Here is a 22,115-nt window from a genome sequence, read left to right on the forward strand (position 1 = left end):
TATTGGTGCCCTTTAACAATTTAATAACATCTTTTAGCTTCAGTTTCCTCATCTTTAAATTACAAGGGTTGTCTTAAGATGGTGTGATTATGGTAACGAGTCACCACCATCCTTTTTGGTATTTTCTGAAATTATTAATATTTTCTGTAACTCGATAAATTCTTTTTATTATATATATATATATAGTTCTAAAAATTGCTTGGAGGAACTCTGAAGATAAACCACAAGTACTTTTTAATGGTCATTCTAAATTGGATTGATGGCTTCCAAACCCGGCTGTGCATCAAAAATCTCTATTTTAAGACTGAAATTTCTCTACCCTTAGTTGTCAATGGCAAATTGCTCACCCTCAGCCTTACTGAGCTCCACAGCTAGCTGTTCTCTGGCCCTGGACTCCTCATGAAGGCGCTCTCGAAGTTCCTCTTGGCACTTAAGGGACTCTGTTGCTTCTTGTTTCTGTCTAAATGACTCACGCATCAACTCTGTCTGTGTAACTTTCGCATGTTCAAGCTAAACAGAGGGAAACAATGCATAAAAGAAAACAAAGTGTGGAAATACTAGTTTCATTCCCCATTAAAGCTGGAAAAAAGGAAGATTTTAAAATAAAGATATACTACTGAATTGTAGTCATTTAGATATTGCCAGTGCATGCTAAGATTAGCAGGTAGGAGAAATCAGAGGAGACGTATATTGGCTGTGCACAACTTTTCGTAAAGTGACGTATTCTAGCTTTATTGTACAAAAAATATGCTTCTTTTGGATATAAACCACTTTAAATCAATGGCTGTATAGTTTATCATATAAAAGAAGATATAAAGTTAACGAAGCACAGGCATTTATTGTATTTGCCGAAGAATTTTAGGTAACTATACGGTCTATGATAAACTTCTTTTACATTTAGTATTTATGGATTGTGACTCCTACAGTATCTGCTGTATACTGTGGGGGATCAATAACACATGATTAATACAATGGCATCAATTAACAAAATGATAGTAGCACAACAAAATGAAATTATATTTATAATCCATGTACTTAACACTAAAAGCTTTATATTTCTGTCCATTTGTGAAACACCTAAAGCTTCTATGAATATTCAGCTTATTTTCAAAACCGTAGAATACAGAGACATTAACCATAAACACAGATTCCTTAAAATACTACCAATAGCACATACTGACTACATTCTTAAACAATTTTTTAAGATGATAGGAGGCTTAAGGCCAAAGCTCTCTTGATCACTGCTACTAAATGAGCTGTGTGAAATTGCAGAAAAGTACTGTCTCTGCCTTAGTTTTCTGAGCTTTTGACTATCAGTACTTGCTTATCTGTTATTACTGAAACAATTACATGGGAAAAAATTGAACTCAAATGTTTCTAGTATTTAGTCCAAAAATTTTAAGAAAAAATTATCACATATGTTAATAACAGGCTCACAGTAAAGTCATAAGAATTTGTAAAGTTATATATAAAGTACTTTGTGCATTAAAAAGATATCAGTACATTTTAAGCTTAAAATATGATCAAATGTAGTGGTTTCTAATTTATAGTCACATATTGAAAATGTATTACAAAATCATGATAATATTAAAGAATACTTTATTGTTAAAGACTTCCGCTTTTCACATCTGAGCGGTATTTGTCATAGCAAATGCATTTTAGAGTAACTATAGCTTTTGATGGCTACTCTAAATCAATTTCCAAAATATCCAGTATGCGATTATTCTTGTTTTAATAGGATATTTTAAATATCACTTATAACTTATTTGAAATTCATATGAATACACGTATAAGACTCATAATAGAAAATTAATCGTACATTTTAAATTATAAATTATTTCCTAAAATACCCATGATAATATGTTGTTATCTCAAAAGGAATATTTTTACTTTTAACTGGCAAGAGTTTTTCCTTTAAAGTCTGGATAACTAATATCATTAATTTTTATTATAAAGAAACATAACAATAAAGTATGAACTAATTTATATACAAGTAAATGGGAATTTACGGTCACAATCCATATTTTAAAAACATCAATTGCTTTTACACACGTTTGTGATTTTTTTCTGTTCATTACATAATGACTATCTAGTAAATACATATAACTAAAAAGGATATGCTTTTTTTTGTCTTTTTCAAATTTACTATAAGGATACAACAAAGGATTTACAACAAAATAAATGCTTGCTTTAGGTAAGTAAATTAAATAAGTCTTTGCTTCTATGTTCTACTTCCTGACCAGATTTAATCAGCCTTATAATTCATTTAAATATTTATCATAAAACCACAAGAGAAAAACTTGTTTTATAAAATAAAATGAAAAAGTTGGAACAATCAAATACAGCAAATCTAGCAAAAAAAAATTTATTATAGCAGATGAGATCCACACTTCATCGGGAGATAAGTGACACTCTTCAAATAAATGTTCATTAAATACTTAATATTTAAAGAATCCTCTTCCATTCAGTTAGAGTATGTTTATTCCTAATATCTATAACAATATGAAGTATATGAGATTTCATATTTATTATTTCCAAAGTAAGAAACTTATTACATTAAAAGCACATGTAAAATATCAGTTAATATTCTGTCACTTTAATATAAAAGTTGCAGAAGAGGTAACAAAACTATTCTGAAAATCATCTGGCTTGTTAAATATTAGCTAGTACAGGATAAAGCTATGAAAGTCATAAAAAGTGCTGAATAACTTTTAGTTATACTGAATAACTTGTAGTGAACCTGAAATACTAAATATTTAAGCCTCTTTATGCTAAACACTTATCCTTAACAATGTTTATAAAGTATATTTCATATAAAAAGCAGAAAAGGGTCTTGTTCCACAAGATTATGAGGCATATTAAAAACAAAAAGTAAGTTTCTTAGGTTGTTAAGAATATTAAAATTAGAACCCAAGCTTCCTTTTTTCCTGGACTGGAACAGCCAATATATCATATGATTGTAAACATTTCCTAATTGCTCAATGACAATTCACTTAGCTGTCTTATAAGTATTATAATACCTAGTCTCTCAAATATAATAATTATTCCATTCTTATTCAGGATTGGCATCATAAACATACAAAAGCAAGAATCTTAAGGAAAAGCGGGATCTTTTTAAACAACCTGCCTGGCATTGGAGAAATGTAATATTATCTCATTCTGCTTTCTGTAATTGAAAACATAGCCAAGTTGGAACTCGGACCAAATTTAGCCCTTAAATACATCTAGGATGAATAAGTAGTAACACATCAAACAAGGTTCTATCCCATTTAGCCTTAATACAGACACTCAAAATTTAATTTCTCATTATAGTGTTTAACTAAATGAATATTTTTTATACTTACTGAATAAGGAGGGGTAGGCAGTGAAATTTTAGAAATAAGCTTTAATATATGCCCGTTTCTTTTATGAATAAAATGGAAAATAGACGTATTAACAATTACTGAGTTATTTTCATCCAAATGTTCACAAAGAGGAAAAGGATGTGGTAAAGGCACGCGAGATTCAACCTCATAAATGTCTTCATCTTGCTCTTCTAACCACGAGCCACTGAGTTTGACAGTTGCCAAATAGGTGCTATAAGAATCCATCCCAGAAGATACAGCTGCTGAGCTTCCTAATTTGCTTTATCAGTTTTCTAACACATTAAAAAGTTCTTTTTAGTTTATCAAGATCTACCATAGCAGTATAAAAATTTCCTTTTTTAGCACTATCAAATAAACGTTATAAAATTAATTCATACAACTGCACAATAAAAGGAGGGGGAAAGTCCAGGAAAAAAACTACAAATCTAAAAAAACTTAGGTCTCTATCAATCTTGATCCCCCTTCAAAAAAACCCGAACCAAAACAAAAACCAAAAAACATCAAAAAACAAAAATAAAAGCAAGCAAACAAACAAAAACACCTTTTAAACTAGCATAATTAAGTCCTTGAAGAATAAAAATATAAACATTTAATTAGACGAGCAATAAAACTGATTTTAATATCAGCGATGTCTGTAGTAATAAGTAAGCCTTCAAAGCAGAACCTGGCAGGGAAGGTCAAGTTTGAAATCTCCATAGCAGCAGTCTTGAGAAATGCAGTTGCAACATTATTTCTCTTGCTCTTGCTGCTTCACTCTATTCAAAAGGAAAAGCTCTTCTGAACTGAGCTATTCAAATAGCCTCTCATGCTGAGCCAAAGGATTCTAGTCAGTGTCCCCTGAGGAAAAGGTCAGAACAGAGGGTGTGGTTTAATGTCTTTACCTATAGGTACACTGACAGGTGGAATGTGAATTAATACGCCCACAAAAAAGCCTGCCAGACAGGATCCAAGTTCCACGTCAGGGCTTTAAAAGGGCATTTAGACAAGTTTATAATGTTTGTAAGATAAGCTGGTGTTTTTCCGTTCCATTAAAAAATTGCTTTAATTTAAAAATGTGAAATTAATTATGTTTGAGTCCACATTAGTAATAAGTTATTCAAGTATATAAAATAATCAAAATTATTTCTGGAAAATTAAATCTTACTTTTGCTATTTCCTTAGAAATATTACTCATCTTTCAAGCAGCCACTAAAACTAAATATAGACATTTCAATTATAATCTATTTTCATATTGTTTATGGAGTACATGTTAAGGAAAAAATTCTTTTTAAAGCTACACTGTATGTAACAGTTGAAAACTATACCACTTAAGGTATCTTATGAACCCTGACTAAACTTTAAAAGCCCAAGTTATATATAATAGCCTTCTGGGTAGCTCCAGAAACCTGGGCAATAGTGAATAAATAAGCCACTCAGAATTTTAGAAGATAAACAACTTATTTTTTAATATTAAAAGATTTTCAATAATGAAAGTTGTTTTAAAGAAAGGAAAAAGCCCTCATTTTGGTATTATTCTTTCCAGTAACTAAATATCCTAAATCCACAAAGCCTTTATTTAAATGGAAAAACCCATGCTAAAGAAGGCAGGTAATACCAACACAAATCCATTCTACAGCCACTCACACTATAAAGTTTAAACCGGCACTCAAACCATTTCACAGTAGGCAGACTAATAATTAGGGCAGAGAAAATGACATTTTCTACAGAAAGCCAGAATCTACAGGGAGATGGCTTGTAGCTGTGGAGGCGCAGTTGCCTCTTACAAGTCTGGACTAGGCAATAAAAATTTTTTGTTCATTAGGGTTTCTTATGCAACCCTCCAGTTAGTCTGTGAAGGTGTCTTAACAAAGCACGTTCACAGATCAACTGGAGGGTTGCATAAGAAACCCTAATAAACACCTATACAAGATAGAGGCCTAATCTTATCACTGCTGCAGCTAAATGTGACTTTAGTGGGGCTTTGGCAGATAGAAGTTGTCAATATCCCAGATGCTCAGCTTTATGAACTGTGGGGACCCATGCTTAGCCTATCAAATACCTCTTAAAATACTCTTTCCCTGCTCCCTCTGCAAACTACAGTTTTTTTTTTTGATAATCTGATATCCAATTTCTCTTATTTGAAGCAAAAACAAAATCTGTAAGTAAGAAATAGCCGTTTATAAACAGTAACATTTAGGTCAGGATAAGAACTAACTACAAAGATAAGAGAAAAATTACTGAGAAAAATGGACTCAAAAAAGTAACAGATTAAGATGATTCAGAATAGGGCAAACAGCCCTCATAACAGTATATTAACTGATGGAGTATTATACTAATTCATGTTCAGAAAGATGACCATGAATTAAAATAATTGAAATTATTGCCTATTGTTTCACCCATTTTTGGAAGCATATAAAACTTGCTTCCATCCATGTTAAACAAAAATCTGTAAGTAAGTAGTTATATTAGGAACACAGGTCAAGGTAAGAAGCTTACACAAAGAAAATAAAGTAAAATTAGGGCAAAAAAGACTCAAAAAAGCAGTATTAAATAAAGATGATTCAGGATAGTGGCATACAGCCCTTGTAACAACAGTAATATTAACTGATGATATATTAATTGATGTTCAGAAAGGTGACTGAATTAGAATAATTCAAATTATATTCTATCTTGCTTCCCCCTCTATTTTAGAAAGCATACAAAACTTCTTGCAATCAAAAATAGTTATAATAAAATGACTTAGAAGAATACACTTTTAATTATTCAGACTAGCTTATTATCGCCAGATTTCAGATAATCAAGATTTTAATGTATATTTGAAGGCTATTAATTTGCAGCATAGAGTTGTTTCCTAAACAAAATAGCTTTACTTAAATCAAATAATGTCAAACCATTTAACCACCATTCTTCATAAATTATTTCTTCAAACTGTAAAACACTTTTGTTGCTCTCTTTTGGACTTTGATTTGTTCATCTATTCCTTGAAGTTATTTCATAGAGGGCCTATAACCTGCAAACATTACCCTGACGGAGCCTAGACCAATGCTAAGCATACTGGGGACAATACTTGAAGGCAAAATGTGTTTCAGTATTTTGATTGCAGTTATGTTTCAAACACAACAATGACAAAACAAAATCTTAACTTATACTACTGCTTCATCCTCAGATTCCTTTTTTTGAGAAAATATAGAAGCATGTAGCTTTGATGTTGTCATTCTTAAAAACAAGTATTAGGAAGCCCATAAAAATTTCTTACAGTGAAAATAATTCCATGGGAATAAATTACATATTCATTAATTTATTCCAAGGCCTAGCGGAATCTCTTGGTAAATAACCTCCTATGGCTCTAAATAATATTTCTGGATTCTGGAAAACTTTAATTGCTGAAAAACTATTCCCAAAGAAGAGAATGGTTTTGATTTCTACCTGATCCAGGAGTCTAGAATCTGTGAAACCATACTCTCAAAGATAACATTTCTGCAGAACCACAAAGAGACTACTGAATAAGGATTGTGTTAAAGAGGTTACCTCTCTAAGGGCCTTATGACAGTCTCTTAAGCATTCTTTTTCATGCTATCATGAAAGCTATCCCAACCAGTAGGAATCTAACAATAAAGTGAATATAGGCCTGATTGTATGGTAGCCTGTCCAAGCAAAAGAGAGGTAAAACCATTGTAATAAATGTATTATAATATGGACTTGGACATACCACTGGGCAAATTATCCCTCAAATCAAATATCTAAAGTAAATAACTCCTATAATACAGGTTATGAAATCATCCAATCGGCCTATAAGGCAGATACTTGTCCAGAGCCCTGATATTCAAAAATTTTGCCAGTGAATAACTCATCTTAAGCATCTTAAGCATCAAGTCCTATAGTAAACTTTACTTTGTCCCACCATACTCGAATATGTCAGATGCTGCTCTCTTCTCTGGTCTCAGAGTATCCTGTACAAAGCTATTTTCCTGAATTTCTCTTTCACTGAAAACGCAAAGATATTACAGCATGCCTCCCAGCTGTTTTACATTTTGTTATAGTAAGTGAAAAAAAATGAAGGTTAAAGGGAAGTATACTATTATAAAGTAGAACCAAATAATGACACGTTGAAGAGGAAAGTGGAATATAAGTTATTTCACAAAGATATTACACATTATTCTGTGTCAATCTGTTAAAAATATTCATCAGGTTCAAGATAATTTTAGTTATTAATTAATGAGACTATTCTGAAGAAATTAATAGCTTTAAACATCTATCCATGGAAGATTAAAAACTGAACTGAAATTCATTTAAAAGAAAGTTTTTAAAAACGCCTACTCCCAATGCTGAAAAATATTATTCACTTAAGAAATACTTCATTTTTATAACTTTTTATACCTAATGCCAACAACTAGTTTAACATTTTATATAAAAGATGTTAGTAGAGAGCTTCAAAATTAAGCCAGAGAACAATGTGAACATTATACTAATAATCCACAGATTAGTGGTTCTCAAACTTTAGTGTGAATCAGAATCATATAAAAGACTTATTAAAAACACAGGTTGCTGGGCCCTCAATTTCAGTAGGTCTGGGGTGGGGCCTAAGAATTTATATATTGAACACATCACCAGGTGATGCTGATATTGCTGGTTAGGGGCTGCACTTTGAGAAGTCTCTGCCATAGGGTTACTGCTCTACACAAAGCTTTTGTGATCCATTCAGTGATATTTAAATTACCACAATACAGAAGAAGCTAAATAACACAGCGTGGATTTAGTATTCAACAAATTGGAAAAAATCTGGAAAATGCCATGGTCAGATTCCTACTGTACTTCACTACCTGGTCACATAAGCAGACGGCTGCTATGAGCTGTGGTCTTGGCCTGGGGAAGTCAATGTTTCAGGAGGAGCCCACACGCTTGACTGTTGGCAGCATTAAAAAATTTTGGAGAAGTTTCTCTCTAGTAATCTGTTAAGAACAAGTAGCCTATTGGAACCACTGACCACTTCTGATTTATTTAACATTTTTCACGTTGCTTATCAAAAGACAAATACTATGTTGCATTAACTAAACTGCTTATAATTTACAATGGTATCAAGTAGTAGCAACAGCATTAACACTGGCTGAGATCCAGGTCAAAAGTACTTAATAGCGGTTAAGAAACAAAAAGTATTAACAGTTGTTTTCATATATGAAAGTACAAATCACAAAAATTAAATACTAATATACCCGAAATAAGCAAAAATCAAAACAAAACAAAAGCAGGATCATGTAGGAATTCAGTATAGAATCATTTATACTATACAACTTTCATACAACCAAAGGGATAATTAAGATGCATATGCATTCAAGCTTTGAAAATGCCAAACAGCTATCCATGAAAATATCAAAATTAGCTCAGTCGAGAGAGTGGGATAGTATATTGTACTTCAAACTCAGTACATATTAGCAATATAAGGAGGTTACCTGACTGCTAGTTTCACTTATGGCTTCTAGGAGTTTTTCAACTGCTGCTTGTAGTCGAGAGCTAATGTTCAGCATAAGTTCTTCATTTTCAGGGTCTATTTCAGTTCCAGCAAAACCACTCCTCACAAGTCGTTGTGACAGCTCTGTTCCTTCCTCAGTTACTTTTGACCACATGTTAATGTCATTTCTTGGCATATCACTTCCAGAATAAGAGGGAATGGATTCATCTGTAACTAGAATAACAGTGTTTTAAAGGCATAAATTAATTATAATAATCATAATTTTTTAAAGTTATAAAACAACATCAAGCTAAACTGGAAATCATGGAAATTGTAAGGTCTTTTAAAACAATATTGCAACCAAACAAATAAAATATGCAAATATAGGATATAATATTATTCAATAACCAAGCAAAAGAATAAGAAATGTTATGCTAATAGGAATTTGCAGAAATTGATCATTTGGGTAATTCAGTATTTTTTTCTTTGATAAAAACTTCTAAGATACCTTTCAACAGAAATTTACTACATGCCCACCAGGTGGAGTTTGCTAAGTAATAGGGACATATAGGTGACAAGATCTGGCTCCAACCCTCGACGACTTTACAATGTAATGAGGAAACACATAAACAATCACAAGAAAAGAAAGGCATTGTGGAGTAGGCCATTTCAAGTGTACAGAGGGATAGAAATAAGTGCTTGAATTTGTCGGGAGCAGACTGACTTTTGAGCCTACACTGGGAGTACAGGATAGAAATAAGTGCTTGAATTTGTCTGGTGATGACTAACTTTTGAGCCAACACTGGGCAATATCATCTGCTTTGGCTACACAGTAAAAGGAATTGAGATCATTCTGTTGGTTGCTACTGTTTTAAGAGGAATACTGGGATAAGATTAGACTGATGAGCAGGTCTAATTTAACTTTGGACATTGTTATCCATATTACCCACACTATTCTTATTTCTTATGTTAAAAAAAATGAGTTTGCATGGGTAGAAGATAAGCTTTCCAAATATTTTCTCTAAGCTACAATAAAGGCATAAGCTATTCACCACTGCCATTAAATACTCCTTTGTGGCAGATGTTACAACTCAACAGTGAAGTTTCCTGAAGAGGCATTACTTATTCTTTTATTACATGTAGTACATATTTGTTATCAGTAACTGTACAAAGTTAACCAATTAAAGCAGAGGAAATCTTCATGCACCAAGTGCTTGGAATAAGCATTCAGTTTGACACACTCACTCAAAATAAGAGCTACTTATTAGAACTTGTCTTGCTAAAGTAGCTGGTGCCATATTGAGTTTTCTTAATCTATGTAGTAATGACATCAGATACAGCTTCAGACGCAAGACCTGAATTCAGCACAATTCAATATTCACCAAGCATGTCCTCTTTGTAAGTCACTGGCTGTAGAGCCCAAAATTGCATTTTAGGGCATGATTTTAAATGTTTGCCATTATATATAGGTTTATCTAATTCTTAAGGTAACAGTAAATACAACTTTCACTTTGTATTTTTATTCCCCAAAGTAAAAAACACATCAGCTACACTGGTACTTATTTATATTACTCCATGTGCTCAAAATTGAATGCCTTGAAAATATTTAGAAGTGCAAGATAATCTTGGAATTTATAGCATCTTTATGTGAGAAATTAAATGCATTCTAGTAACATTTTCTTTCTCATGGGTACAGAAATGTGAGGCAAAGGGAACAGTGTGATATGATGGGAACTCTAGGCTTTTTAGGGCAAAGGGACATGGAGAAATAGTGGTGAGGTAGGTGAGAGAGCTAAAAGAAGGTAGCTGGAAAGTAAGCTGGATTCAAGTTGTAAATGGTCTTAAATTTTATAGGAACCTTAGGGGTTTTGCTATAAACAAATGGAAAGAGTAAATCATATTTCGAATAAGAAGATAATATCAAATATGTGAATCAGGAGGCAAATTGTAGCAATGCAGAGGTAAGTTAAAGGAGAAAAAATTGAGAAAGCACAGGTTGGAGAAGACAATGTAGAAGAAGACAAGGAAAGAAGATATGCATAAGATGATTCTGGGCTTCCAGCTTAGACGATTCTTAGGTGACAGAGAAATCATTAAGAAAAATACTAAAAAATCAGGAAAAAGTATACAGAGTAGGGATGAAAAATGATTAGTCTGAAGTGTTAATGGGATTTGTGAAGATGAGTCAACTGTTGGAATTTTGGGTCTGCAATGACTTAGGAGTCATTTGTAGAAAGGTGAGAATTGAAACCTTGGAAGTAGATACATTTGTCCTAGGAGTAATATTTAGTGAGAGAAGGAAGACAAAGTTGAAGCCTCTGTATATCATAATCTAACAAAAGAACCTAAAAAATATGAGAGAGAGGCAGGAGAGAGATGTTCCAGCAGACAAAAAGAGACGGCGCTTCAAGACACTTTAGTAATGTTATTTGTCTAGAAAGACAAACAACACAACGATGGGGAAGATGCTATGGAGACTCCTGTGTTTACCAGCCTTGATTTCTATTCCTGCAGTACCAAAGCTGCTCTCTCAGAGGACAACACTGACCTCCCAGTTGTCAAATCAGCTGGGCACGGTGGCTCATGCCTGTAATACCAGCACTTTGGGAGGCCGAGGCAGGTGGATCATGAGGTCAGGAGTTCAAGACCAGCCTGGCCAATATGGTGAAACTCCATCTCTACTAAAAAATACAAAAATACAAAAAAAAAAAAAATTACAAAAATACAAAAATTAGCCGGGCATGGTGGCACGTGCCTGTAGTTCCAGCTACTCAGGAGGCTGAGGCAAGAGAATCACTAGAATCCAGGAGATGGAGGTTGCAGTGAGCCAAGATTGCACCACTGCACTCCTGCCTAGGCGATAGAGCAAAACTCTGTCTCAAAAAAAAAATAAAAAAAAGTTTGCTGAAATTTACCTTGAGCAGGGAACAAAGGTGAGAAAATTCAACACTTCTTAAATTTTTAAGGCAGTATGAAGATAGTCTAATGTTTTGGGCTATAGAGAAGGAATCAACATGAGGAAAAGACTGAAGGTATGGTGTATTAGATGGGAGCAAATCTCAAGCACAAAATAAAGAGGGTGAGTGAAAGTGACTTATAAAAGGCCTCTGGTTTTTTTAAGCCAAATGGCTAATTTAAAAAAATAGACATTAAAGTACCTAGAAAAGACGAAGACGTCAACTAGCTTAAGGTATTTTCTTAATAACATTTTGAAGGTATAAACAATCTGAAATAATCTGAATATGTTCCAAGAAAAAACTGAATTTAAAAAAAACCTATAAAATAGAAATATGAGAAAGACATCAAGCTTAAACTTTATTTATTTATTTATTATTATTATTTTTTTGAGACGGAGTCTCACTCTGTCGCCCAGGCTGAGTGCAGTAGCTGGATCTCCGCTCACTGCAAGCTCCACCTCCAGGGTTCACGTCATTCTCCTGCCTTAGCCTCCCAAGTAGCTGGGACTACAGGCGCCCACCACCACGCCTGGCTAATTTTTTGTATTTTTAGTAGAGATGTGGTTTCACCATGTTAGCCAGGATGGTCTCGATCTCCTGACCTCGTGATCCACCCGCCTCAGCCTCCCAAAGTGCTGGGATTACAGGTGTGAGCCACTGTGCCCAGCCCTAAACTTTATTTTTAATAACTAGTCTTGGAGGGAAAAATTCAGAGGATAATATAGATTAGCAGGGGAATTTCACAAGATGCCAATAATAATCTTAGAATGTCCAGTTTGGTAAATAGAATCATTTCAAATTGGTGAACCTCTTGGATTTATGTCTTAAAACATAGTAAATGATGGTTATTCAAGTCCTTTAGTTATTAACTTTATGGATTATATCATGTTCATTCCCTGACAGATAACAATAAACTCCTCAGGTTTAAGCGGGATAGGCAATGTGATAAAGCCTTCTCTGCCCCAAAGGCTCTCTGAATCTCTACGGCTCCAATGGAAACCACTAGGCTTTAGTCTGACCCTGGTATCTGACAGTTGAGAAAATTGTACTAAAGCCCTGGGAGACTTAAGAGGTTTGCCCAATATCACAGTGGGCTAGAAAAAAAAAAAAAAAAAACAAGGCCTTCTGATTAGTGCACTGGTGTGATCTCGGCTCACTGCAACCTCCACCTCCTGGGTTCAAGCATTCTCCTGCCTCAGCCTCACGAATAGCTGGGATTACAGGTATGCGCCACTACACCTGGCTAATTTTCATATTTTTAGTAGAGACGGGGTTTCACCATGTTGGCCAGGCTGGTCTTGAACTCCTGACTTCAGGTGATCTGCCTGCCTTGGCCTCCCAAAGTGTTGGGATTACAGGCATGAGCTATGACTCTCAGGCCCTAGCATTCCTTCTATAAGATCGCATTTCTCCAAAAGGAGGCAGCAGCAGACAAGATTCTATCCCTGGCCTCCTATGGGAGGTGAGCATAAAACCACTGAATCATCACAGTGAAGACCTAAAGGAAATTTTTTTTTCAACACAACCTGGGGGATTCATTTTTATGAACTGATCTAATATTCATTCAGGTTTAAGTGATTTTATGTTAGCTCAAAATTTCCCTTCAATTTCATAAACTAGGTTACTCTTATGAGGAAGCAAATATTAGCAACTTTATTCTTTACTTCTTGAGTGTTAACAAGTCCATACATGTTTAAAATCAAAACAAGTTCAGACTTGAAGTCTGAAAATACATCAGAAGTGTTACAACAAAAAGTCATATATGAAAACTGAAAAGCAAAAGTTGCTTCGCAATTAGACTGATGTAATTTTTTTGTTATACTAAAAAACATAAAACTGTCAAAAGTTTATTTCATTTTTAAAAATAATGCTTCCATTATATTTATGAAGGAATGTCAGAAAAAATTCTTACATATGGAACACAGTGTTAATATTTTAAAGCTAGTATTTTCTTTCAAGTTTACATAAAAATTAAAAATTTTAAATTATACATTCTATTAACTCAATATATCCTTAAAGATGCAAGATGGATCCATTAAGTGTCCCCCAGTAATATTAGTGGTTGCTCCAATTTTATTAGTAAGATGATCACACTGCTGCTAAACATAAAAACAGTAAGATGGAGTTAACTAAATGGAAAGTAAATATAACCAATGATACTAATCCTAGCAAAATTATCTCTGCTACAATATTCTATACACTATATTTCTTAACTGTGGATTTAGCTTTTTCTCTTATCTCAATATTATTCTTTCAGAATCGGTCAACAGTTAAATAAAATTTTAAAGGGTTTAGTTGATTCAAATATACGTAGTGGTTTTAGGCAAAATAATAAGTATTATGCCTCTATTTTGCTTTGAATCAGAATAGCAATGACTTCTTCATTAGACTATGAATTGCTGTAAAGCTGAGAACATAGAGAAATAGCTCAGTAAATGTCTGTAGAATTAAACTCATAAAATTGCTTATAATTGAAAACTATGGTCAGTCGCAGTGGCTCACGCCTGTAATTCTAGCACTTTGGGAGGCCGAGGCTGGTGGATCACTTGAGGTCAGGAGTTCGAAACCAGCCTGGCTAACATAGTGAAACCCTGTCCCTACTAAAAATACAAAAATATTAGCCAGGCATGGTGGCAGGCACCTGTAATCCCAGCTACTTGGGAGGCAGCGGCAGGAGAATCGCTTGAACCCAGGAGGTGGAGGTTGCAGTGAGCAGAGATTGCGCCACTGCTCTCCAGCCTAGGTGACAGAGCAAGACTCAAAAGGAAAAAAAAAAAAGAAAAGAAAACCATTACTGTATCTTAAAATAGGATATACATATTTCATCTGTGTTGGAAGATTTAGATACACTTATGCAAGAAAATAGGCTAGTGGATCAGAAGTCTTTTTAGGTCTGCTTTCTCATGGAAAATGAACATAAATATAATCCTCTGTGCTTGAGTTAAATTATCCATTTATTCCTTTTTATGGAGACAGTGCTCTGGAAGTAAGTTCACTGTCTTTCAAGGTATGTTGTCTGCTGAATACTTTGGCAGCCATGTTGAGAAGTATCTAAGAGAACTGCTAACAACAACAACAAAAGCACAAAATACATCTGTAATGCACAGAACATTCTCAGAGTGTCTTCTGAATATGGCAGTCAACCTGGTCTAGGTCTTACCAGTAGAACAGCAAAATCCTTCCCTAAATGGTTAAGTGAAACAAGCTTGTGAAATAATTGTTTTTTTAAAAAGCATAATTTGATAAACACTTTTATCAGACCAAGAAAATGTTACCTAATTCTTCTCTATAAGGATGCATATGCAGAAATAAAATAGCCGTGACTGAGAGCTTAACCAAGAGTGAAGTTAATTTGAAAAATCCTTCTACCAAGTTTGAAAAGAGTGAATTTGAAAGCAAGGTTTAAAATTCAGTATTATTTCAGCTCTTAATTTACTACAAGCAATTTTTAAAACTATCTTTGAACTCAGCTGAGGTGTTTAAAAATCAGTTTTATTTGCAATTCCAAATCAAGCTTTTCTCTGTACCTAGAAACACACTACTGGCCAACTTATAATTAGGCAAACCTTCCATAAATGGGATAATTTCTTCTCATTTCTCCACATGAAATTTAACAAACAGAATTCTCTCAAAAATTACAAAAACTGGCATTTTAGGTCTGCCTCTATGGGAGAAGTGCTTGAGTGGGGAATGGTAGTGAACTGCAGGCTTGATCTTCTGAGCCAGGAGTCCAGATCCTGTTTCTCCATCTCACAAAACTTTTCCCCTTTTTTGATTTCCTCATTTCCCTCTCCTGCAAGGAAAAAGAAATTGAAAAAGCAAGAGACAATGGAGTTCAGCAATGTGATGGGAAGAAATAGAAAGAAGAGGCTGGGCATGGTGGCTCACGCCTGTAATCCCAGCACTTTGGGAGGCCAAGCCAGGGAGATCACCTGAGGTCAGGAATTCAAGACCAGCCTGGCTAACAGGGTAAAATCTTGTCTCTACTAAAAATACAAAAATTAGCTGGGCGTGGTGGCATGCACCTGTAGTCCCAGCTACTTGAGAGGCTGAGGCAGGAGAATTGCTTGAACCCGGGAGGCAGAGGTTGCAGTGAGCCTAGACTGCGCCACTGCACTCCAGCCTGGGCGACAGAGCGAGACTCTGTCTCAAAAAAAAAAAAAAAGAAACGGAAAGAAGAGCCGAATACACACAGCTGAAGGAAGAGAGAGTTATGAAGACAGCTCTGGCATATCAGGACCTAATCTCTGGATCCATATATATTGTGTAATATTTCAACTCACTTTTTCAAAAGGAATAAAGAATCTAGCAGAGGACAGTCCGAAGATAAGACCAAATCTTGGGTTTCTTATCAAGACTTTCTTCTAACCGTTTCAACAGGTACGTGAAACTGGTGCTGGGTTCCTAAAAAGTCTTTATTTCTAATCTTTCCTTAATCTATAGGATGGTTTCAGGATGTCATCCATACCTCACAGATACTGGTAAGAGTCCTGAGTGTTGATGTATACATTTTCTTTTATTGGTGGAGAAATGTAACAGCATTCTGGTTTATGTAGGCACTATGGCAACCCTGGGTAAATATAATGACAACTCTATGATACCCACTTGCAAATGCTATACAATAATGGTGTTTGAGAAGAGTTGCTCTAATGTATTTCTGTTTGAAGGTCCATTTGCTAGAAAATACTTATTTTCTCTTCTGTATTTTCAACACATGGCAAAATGCCTTGAACTCAGCAAGATTTGTTGAAATGATTGTTTCCACAACACAGAAAACTAGTACCTTTTGTATGTTCCTCATGGACACATGACTTTACAGATGCCTCTGCTTCTGACCTCCAAATTAGGCTGGCAGATGACTGGCTTTTACTAGATCTATCTAGAATCCCAAGGACATGGCGACCAATTGTTTCTTCAACAGCTGCTGTTGTCTTTACAACTTCTAAGAGGATCTTCAAAAGTCTATTATTAGCTTTCTGGAGTGCATACCTGTATAGATAAAGAAGCATTGATTAAAATGTTTAATATTTTTGAAGCAAACACTTTGCTTATGTCCACTAAAAAGTACATTGCAAAGTATCTGATTTGAAAAATAACAGATGATACTTTTTATTAAAATAATACCCAATAGCATCTACAATAAAATGCTTCTTGTTTTTTATTTGTAACTATATTATAAAATGATTTTTGTCTCAAAAATTTTGGCCAATTAGCTTAATCATACCATTTTCCATTTTTTAAAAATGTACAGTATTTAATTGACTTGAAAAAAATACCTAAGTCTTAAGCTAGTAACTAGGTTAAGAGAAAATTTTGGGAGACAAAATTTAAGTTTTAAAAAGTATGGTAGTGCCAAAGCATATGCAAGTTATTGAGCTTACTGCCCATGGTTATACATATGTATTTTGTATGTTTAATCTTTCTATATGTTAAACATAAAAACATATTTTAAAACATAATTTTAAAATCACACCAGAAAAAATTATGTGGTAGTATTTGTACAAGTTAATGGTAATGAGCTGAATGTTTAAATTACAAAAAGTAATAGTTAGGCAGAGATCTGTTTTTAAAAAGGTCTGTAATGAAATTTCACTATCTGTCAACACCAGAGGGAGTATCATAGGCCGTTTTTATTACATCTGCTCCAGGGACAGAAATTTCTCAAGTTACACTCACCACACTCATTTAAGTCAGTAGAAGAAACCTGTTTTCAACTAAATAGAATGAATTTGGTGTATCTCTCTTTTTAAAAAGTAATCCTTATTTAAAAAAATTTGGAAAACACTGCTAACCACTCACCAAAAAACCTCAGCAATCACTATTACAATTTTAATGCCTGTATTTCTAGACTTTTCCTCCTGCCTCTCTTATAAATATATACATATTTTAAAAACAAAAATGAGATCATCCCGAACAAAGTGTTTTTGTACACTCTCTTTTTTGCTTAACATGAACATTCTACCATGCGACGAAAGGTACTTCCATAAATGGTGATTCAGAAGACTGCCTGATTAATTTTCTTAAAAACTAAACAACTCTCTTGCCCTAGCAACTCAGTTCAACAAAGGCACACTTTATACATGCAGACAAAATAAAAGATTTTCATGGTAAAGGTCTTCTGCTTTAAGACAGTTTTATCTTTTAGCTTCACACTGTAGGAGCTTGCCAAAAATCAGGCTAAAGGATACCTGTTTCACAGGCACATGACATATCTATTTTAAGACAAGATAATAAATGGAGAAGTTTTCCGTTAGTATTTGTCAAGTGAGAGACAGTTCTATTTTTGCACCTAGATCAAGTTCTCTGCTTATATAATCAAGAATACTAAAAATAAAACTAAACTAATTTAGTAGGAAGCCAAGGGTTTTATTTCCTTAACTTGTTCTGAGGTTTTGTTTAAGCCCCAAACCCCAGGACTAGAATAATGTGAAAATATTTCTACTTAAGAGAAATGATTAAAATTAATATGGTGGTTAAAAAAATACTCATTTTATTGGCACTTACTATAAAAAATCCTAAAAATTAAATACTGCATAGTTTTCAAAATTTACCAATTAGAGATAAATATTATAAAATAAACAAAGTGTTTATTTTATATTGCCATGGTAACTCTAATTTTCATACACTGTCTTTCTTGTTTGAGTTCCATACTGACTGCGTTCCATACTGATGATCCAATGGGGAAGCCAAAATCTTAGGGGCCAAATTCCTCCATGCAAGCTGAGGAAGGAGGTTAGGAGGACACAGGAGGGTTGACAGTCACAGAAATTGGAAAAGGAGGAAATTAAGAAGTAAATATTAGTTTTAATTTAAAATTAAAGAAATTATTTTCATTTGAACAAAACAAAGTTTAAAATATTGTGCTTAAAGTCTTTAATACTAATGTAGGATAACTATTCTCACTTAATATTTTACATTTTTATATTAACCTCTACAAAATCAAAGTAAGGAAAAGTTTTGCTAACATCAGGTGATTAACAGTTAAGTATGTGATTAATATCCAATCAAAATTTATATAGAAAAATTTTTTTTAAATGTTATCTATTTAATGATGAAAAACTGAAAATCCTTTACATACTACACATACATGGACATGTTTCATACACAGATAGTATGATGATTTTTAAGACAAAGTATCAATGTACAAGATAAAAATAAGGACAAAGTCTATTACATTGAAACAACCATTTTAATTTACTTTGCACTGAAAAAGTACACATATTGTATACCTTTCATTAGACAAAATCTCAGGAGGCACATCTTCAGGTTTTCTGTCTAATTCCTTTTCTTTAAATGTCTGTTCTTCAACTTCTCCTTGGTTTTCATTTCCATTCTGTTTAAGTTTGTGTAAAGGAAGAGAGGAGAAGACAGAAAGAAAACCTGTCAACTTGAAAACAGCATGTCATTCTTCTATATTGGTATGAGATAAAATAGAAACCTCTGTGCACAAAATTGATACTGTTTGGTATAATATTTAACTATACCTGAGATTAGTGTTATCAAAAGAGGATAAAACATTCTCGTACACAAATAAAAAATTTTAATGGGTTCAAATTATGCATGCTGTAGTGCAACAATAAAGTTTGTTAGGTTCTCTTTGGTGAAACAATATTTGCTGTTAACAGAATGTCAGATTCAAATTACCTTAAATGAAATGTAAGGCATTTTGACTCCACCTACCTTACACGTATGCAGTCACAAATATGTTAAGCTCAGTACCTACAAAAGAATACATCTCATACCAACAACAAAGACAAACAAATCCTACTGAATTGGTGATCCATTGCTCCTAGGTTGGGCAAAGTCCATACTACCTGTGTTTGCGTACTGCTGTTGCGCAGCTCACAACACAGCTTCTCTCTTCCAGCTAAAGACAGCTGCTTTAGTGCTTCCAGCTCCTCTAAAAGCACCCTCTCTCTCTCTGAAACCAGGTTTTCATTATCTATGGAGGATCTCTAAATAAGAAAAAAGGTCATGAAAGAATACTGTTTGCGATTAGAGAAAAAGGGCAGAAATATTAAGCAGATTTCTTTTAACCCCCGGGACCAACAGGCCCTGGTTCTACTTATGATTCATATTCCATCACAAGGGGTTAAAAGTACATACAAAGATCAATGCAAAATTTAAAATATTTTTTAAAAGCCGATTAAGTCTATATATTCAGGAATTTGTGCAGTTCAATTAATTTTTGTCAATTTTGCATTGAAAATTAAGAAGTCTGACTTGACAAAATGCAATGAAGAAAAGCAAAGTTAATTTTTCCAAATAATGTTTTATGCTCAGCTCCCAATTATCCTATTATTTTATGTTTGAAAGAATACTGTTCATAGTTATCGCTAGATATTTATTATCTTTCTTTTTAGCTTCAGTTTTCAAAATTAAATTCAATAAATTTGTTTTCATAAGAACTTCTACATAAATATTTCTTGCTTTTCTGCAATGGTTTTGTGAGTATATTTTATACAGCAGTTGACAAGAATCCAGCTCCCAAACACCAAGAAGTATTTAAATTTAGTCAAGAAAGCGATAAGAATGTTAAATAAATTTGCATTTCTCAAATCAAGAAGAGATGTTTCCCTGGAAAGTTTCAGAAGCATACTACTTCCGATTCCCATTCATGATTAAAAAGATGGATTAAAGACAGATAAAGGTAAACCTTTGAGATGCTACTTGGTGGACTCACAGAACTATAAATGAAGATAGTAAAACTGAATGATAGTAGCTGCATAATGGAGCACCTCAGCACAATGTTATTTCCAAAATGTCAAAGTGAGTTTGCTGTATATGGCTAATGGAATGATTTAAAAGAAAAAAACAAAACCGTGTAGCCACTTTTCCAGTGCTTGAAAAAGGAGTTAAATAAAATGACAGAAAGACAATGCCCACTCCAAGGTTGAGACAGCTGTCCCTAACAAGATCTAAAGCTGCTGTCTTAGTACAGAGTGTGTTCCTGATGCTAAATATATGTAGTTTATTCAGATTTCGGCAAAAAAAAAAGAAAAATTATGGCTACATAAAAAATACTGTTGTTTTAATTGGGGATCTGCTTCAAGTTGGTGTTTGGGAAAAAAAAAAAATAACTGGGGAGAGAAACGGGACTACAAGACCCTTACCTGGGCTAATTGTCTATTAAGTCTCTTAATCTCTTCTTGTAGCTGTTCCTGGTCTTCTCGCTGTCTCTCCATTTGTCGCATATGTGCTTGCCTTAACAATTCTGTTGCCTGTTGATGTTCTTGGTATTGTCGTACAAGTTCCTGCCTCATATCTTCCAACTGTTCTTCATTCAACATTAGTTGTCTAGAAGCATCCATGCTTGACACCGAAATCTCATCATGAATCTTTAATAGTAAAAAAAAAAAAAAACAATTCAACTATAACACATTTTGTAAAAATCTGTCAGCATTAATATTTTAAACAAATACGAAAGCAATTCTATTACTTATCCCATAAAGCATGTGATATTTTATTATTAAACAAAAACATAATTTTTAAAATGGTGTTTTTCTTAATTACAATTCTAAAACAACATAAAGCTACTTTATTATCATTATGTTATTTTCCAACAGCAAAACAGCTATTTATCAATTAGTTTAGACTTAATCTAATTCTAATAGAAAAAAAAGAACTAAGATACTTAAGATTCCTTCTACTCTTAATGAAGCTATAATGCCATTATTCCTCTTGACATTTTATGAAGGGAAAATAATATCCATGGAATATTTATATTTTAAAATTAAATGTATGAAACATGAGAAACTGCACATTTAATTTACACAGTGGTTATTACAGTACTACAGAGAACTACTGATAAAAGATAATTTTCAATACATTTTATTTGAAAATAAAAGCTTTACATTCCAGAGTCTCACACTCATAAGAAGTCAACTCCTTAATACATTCTATGAGTACATCATTTCCTGGAGGAATGTTACTTATACAAATAATTTTGCTTTGAACAGTTGCTGGTAAATTAAAGAGGTCTTGAAGAACACCTAACAAGTTTCGCATTCCATAAAGAGTTGGCAATTTTATTTTATTTATTTATTTTTGAGAGGGAGTCTTGGTGTCACCCAGGCTGGAGTGCAGTGGCACCATCTTGGCTTACTGCAACCTCCATCTCCCCAGTTCAAGTGATTCCTCTGCCTCAGCCTCCCAAGTAGCTGGGATTACAGGCATGCACCGCCATGCCCAGCTAATTTTTGTATTTTTAGTAGAGAGGGGGTTTCACCATGTTGGCTAAGCTGGTCTCGAACTCCTGACCTCAAGTGATCCACCTGCCTCGGCCTCCCAAAGTGCTGGGATTACAGGCATGAGCCACCACACTCGGCCTGGAGTTGGCAATTTTACTTGAATATTAGTCTGAACAAA

At 33.8% G+C, this 22,115-nt stretch overlaps 1 protein-coding gene across 8 annotated transcripts in view; it reads right to left on the reverse strand.

Annotated features, from left to right (window-relative positions):
* The window catches only part of AKAP9 (A-kinase anchoring protein 9), a 166,704-nt gene that overhangs the window by 47,296 nt on the left and 97,293 nt on the right, over positions 1-22,115 (reverse strand). For 6 of the 8 annotated variants that reach the window (XM_054559493.2, XM_054559490.2, XM_054559492.2 and 3 more), the window contains 6 exons: positions 20,861-21,085; positions 19,562-19,702; positions 18,977-19,080; positions 16,531-16,736; positions 8,792-9,024; positions 348-510 (listed from right to left, as the gene is read on the reverse strand). In XM_054559493.2, coding sequence (XP_054415468.1) covers positions 348-510; positions 8,792-9,024; positions 16,531-16,736; positions 18,977-19,080; positions 19,562-19,702; positions 20,861-21,085 — 1,072 coding nt within the window. Of the gene's footprint in view, positions 1-347; positions 511-3,344; positions 5,181-8,791; positions 9,025-16,530; positions 16,737-18,976; positions 19,081-19,561; positions 19,703-20,860; positions 21,086-22,115 lie in introns of those variants that run through there. The other 2 variants (XM_054559491.2, XM_054559494.2) reach the window with 2 other exon arrangements.

The sequence above is a fragment of the Pongo abelii genome, chromosome 6, assembly GCF_028885655.2.
Source record: "Pongo abelii isolate AG06213 chromosome 6, NHGRI_mPonAbe1-v2.0_pri, whole genome shotgun sequence".
Taxonomy (NCBI): Eukaryota; Metazoa; Chordata; class Mammalia; order Primates; family Hominidae; genus Pongo; species Pongo abelii.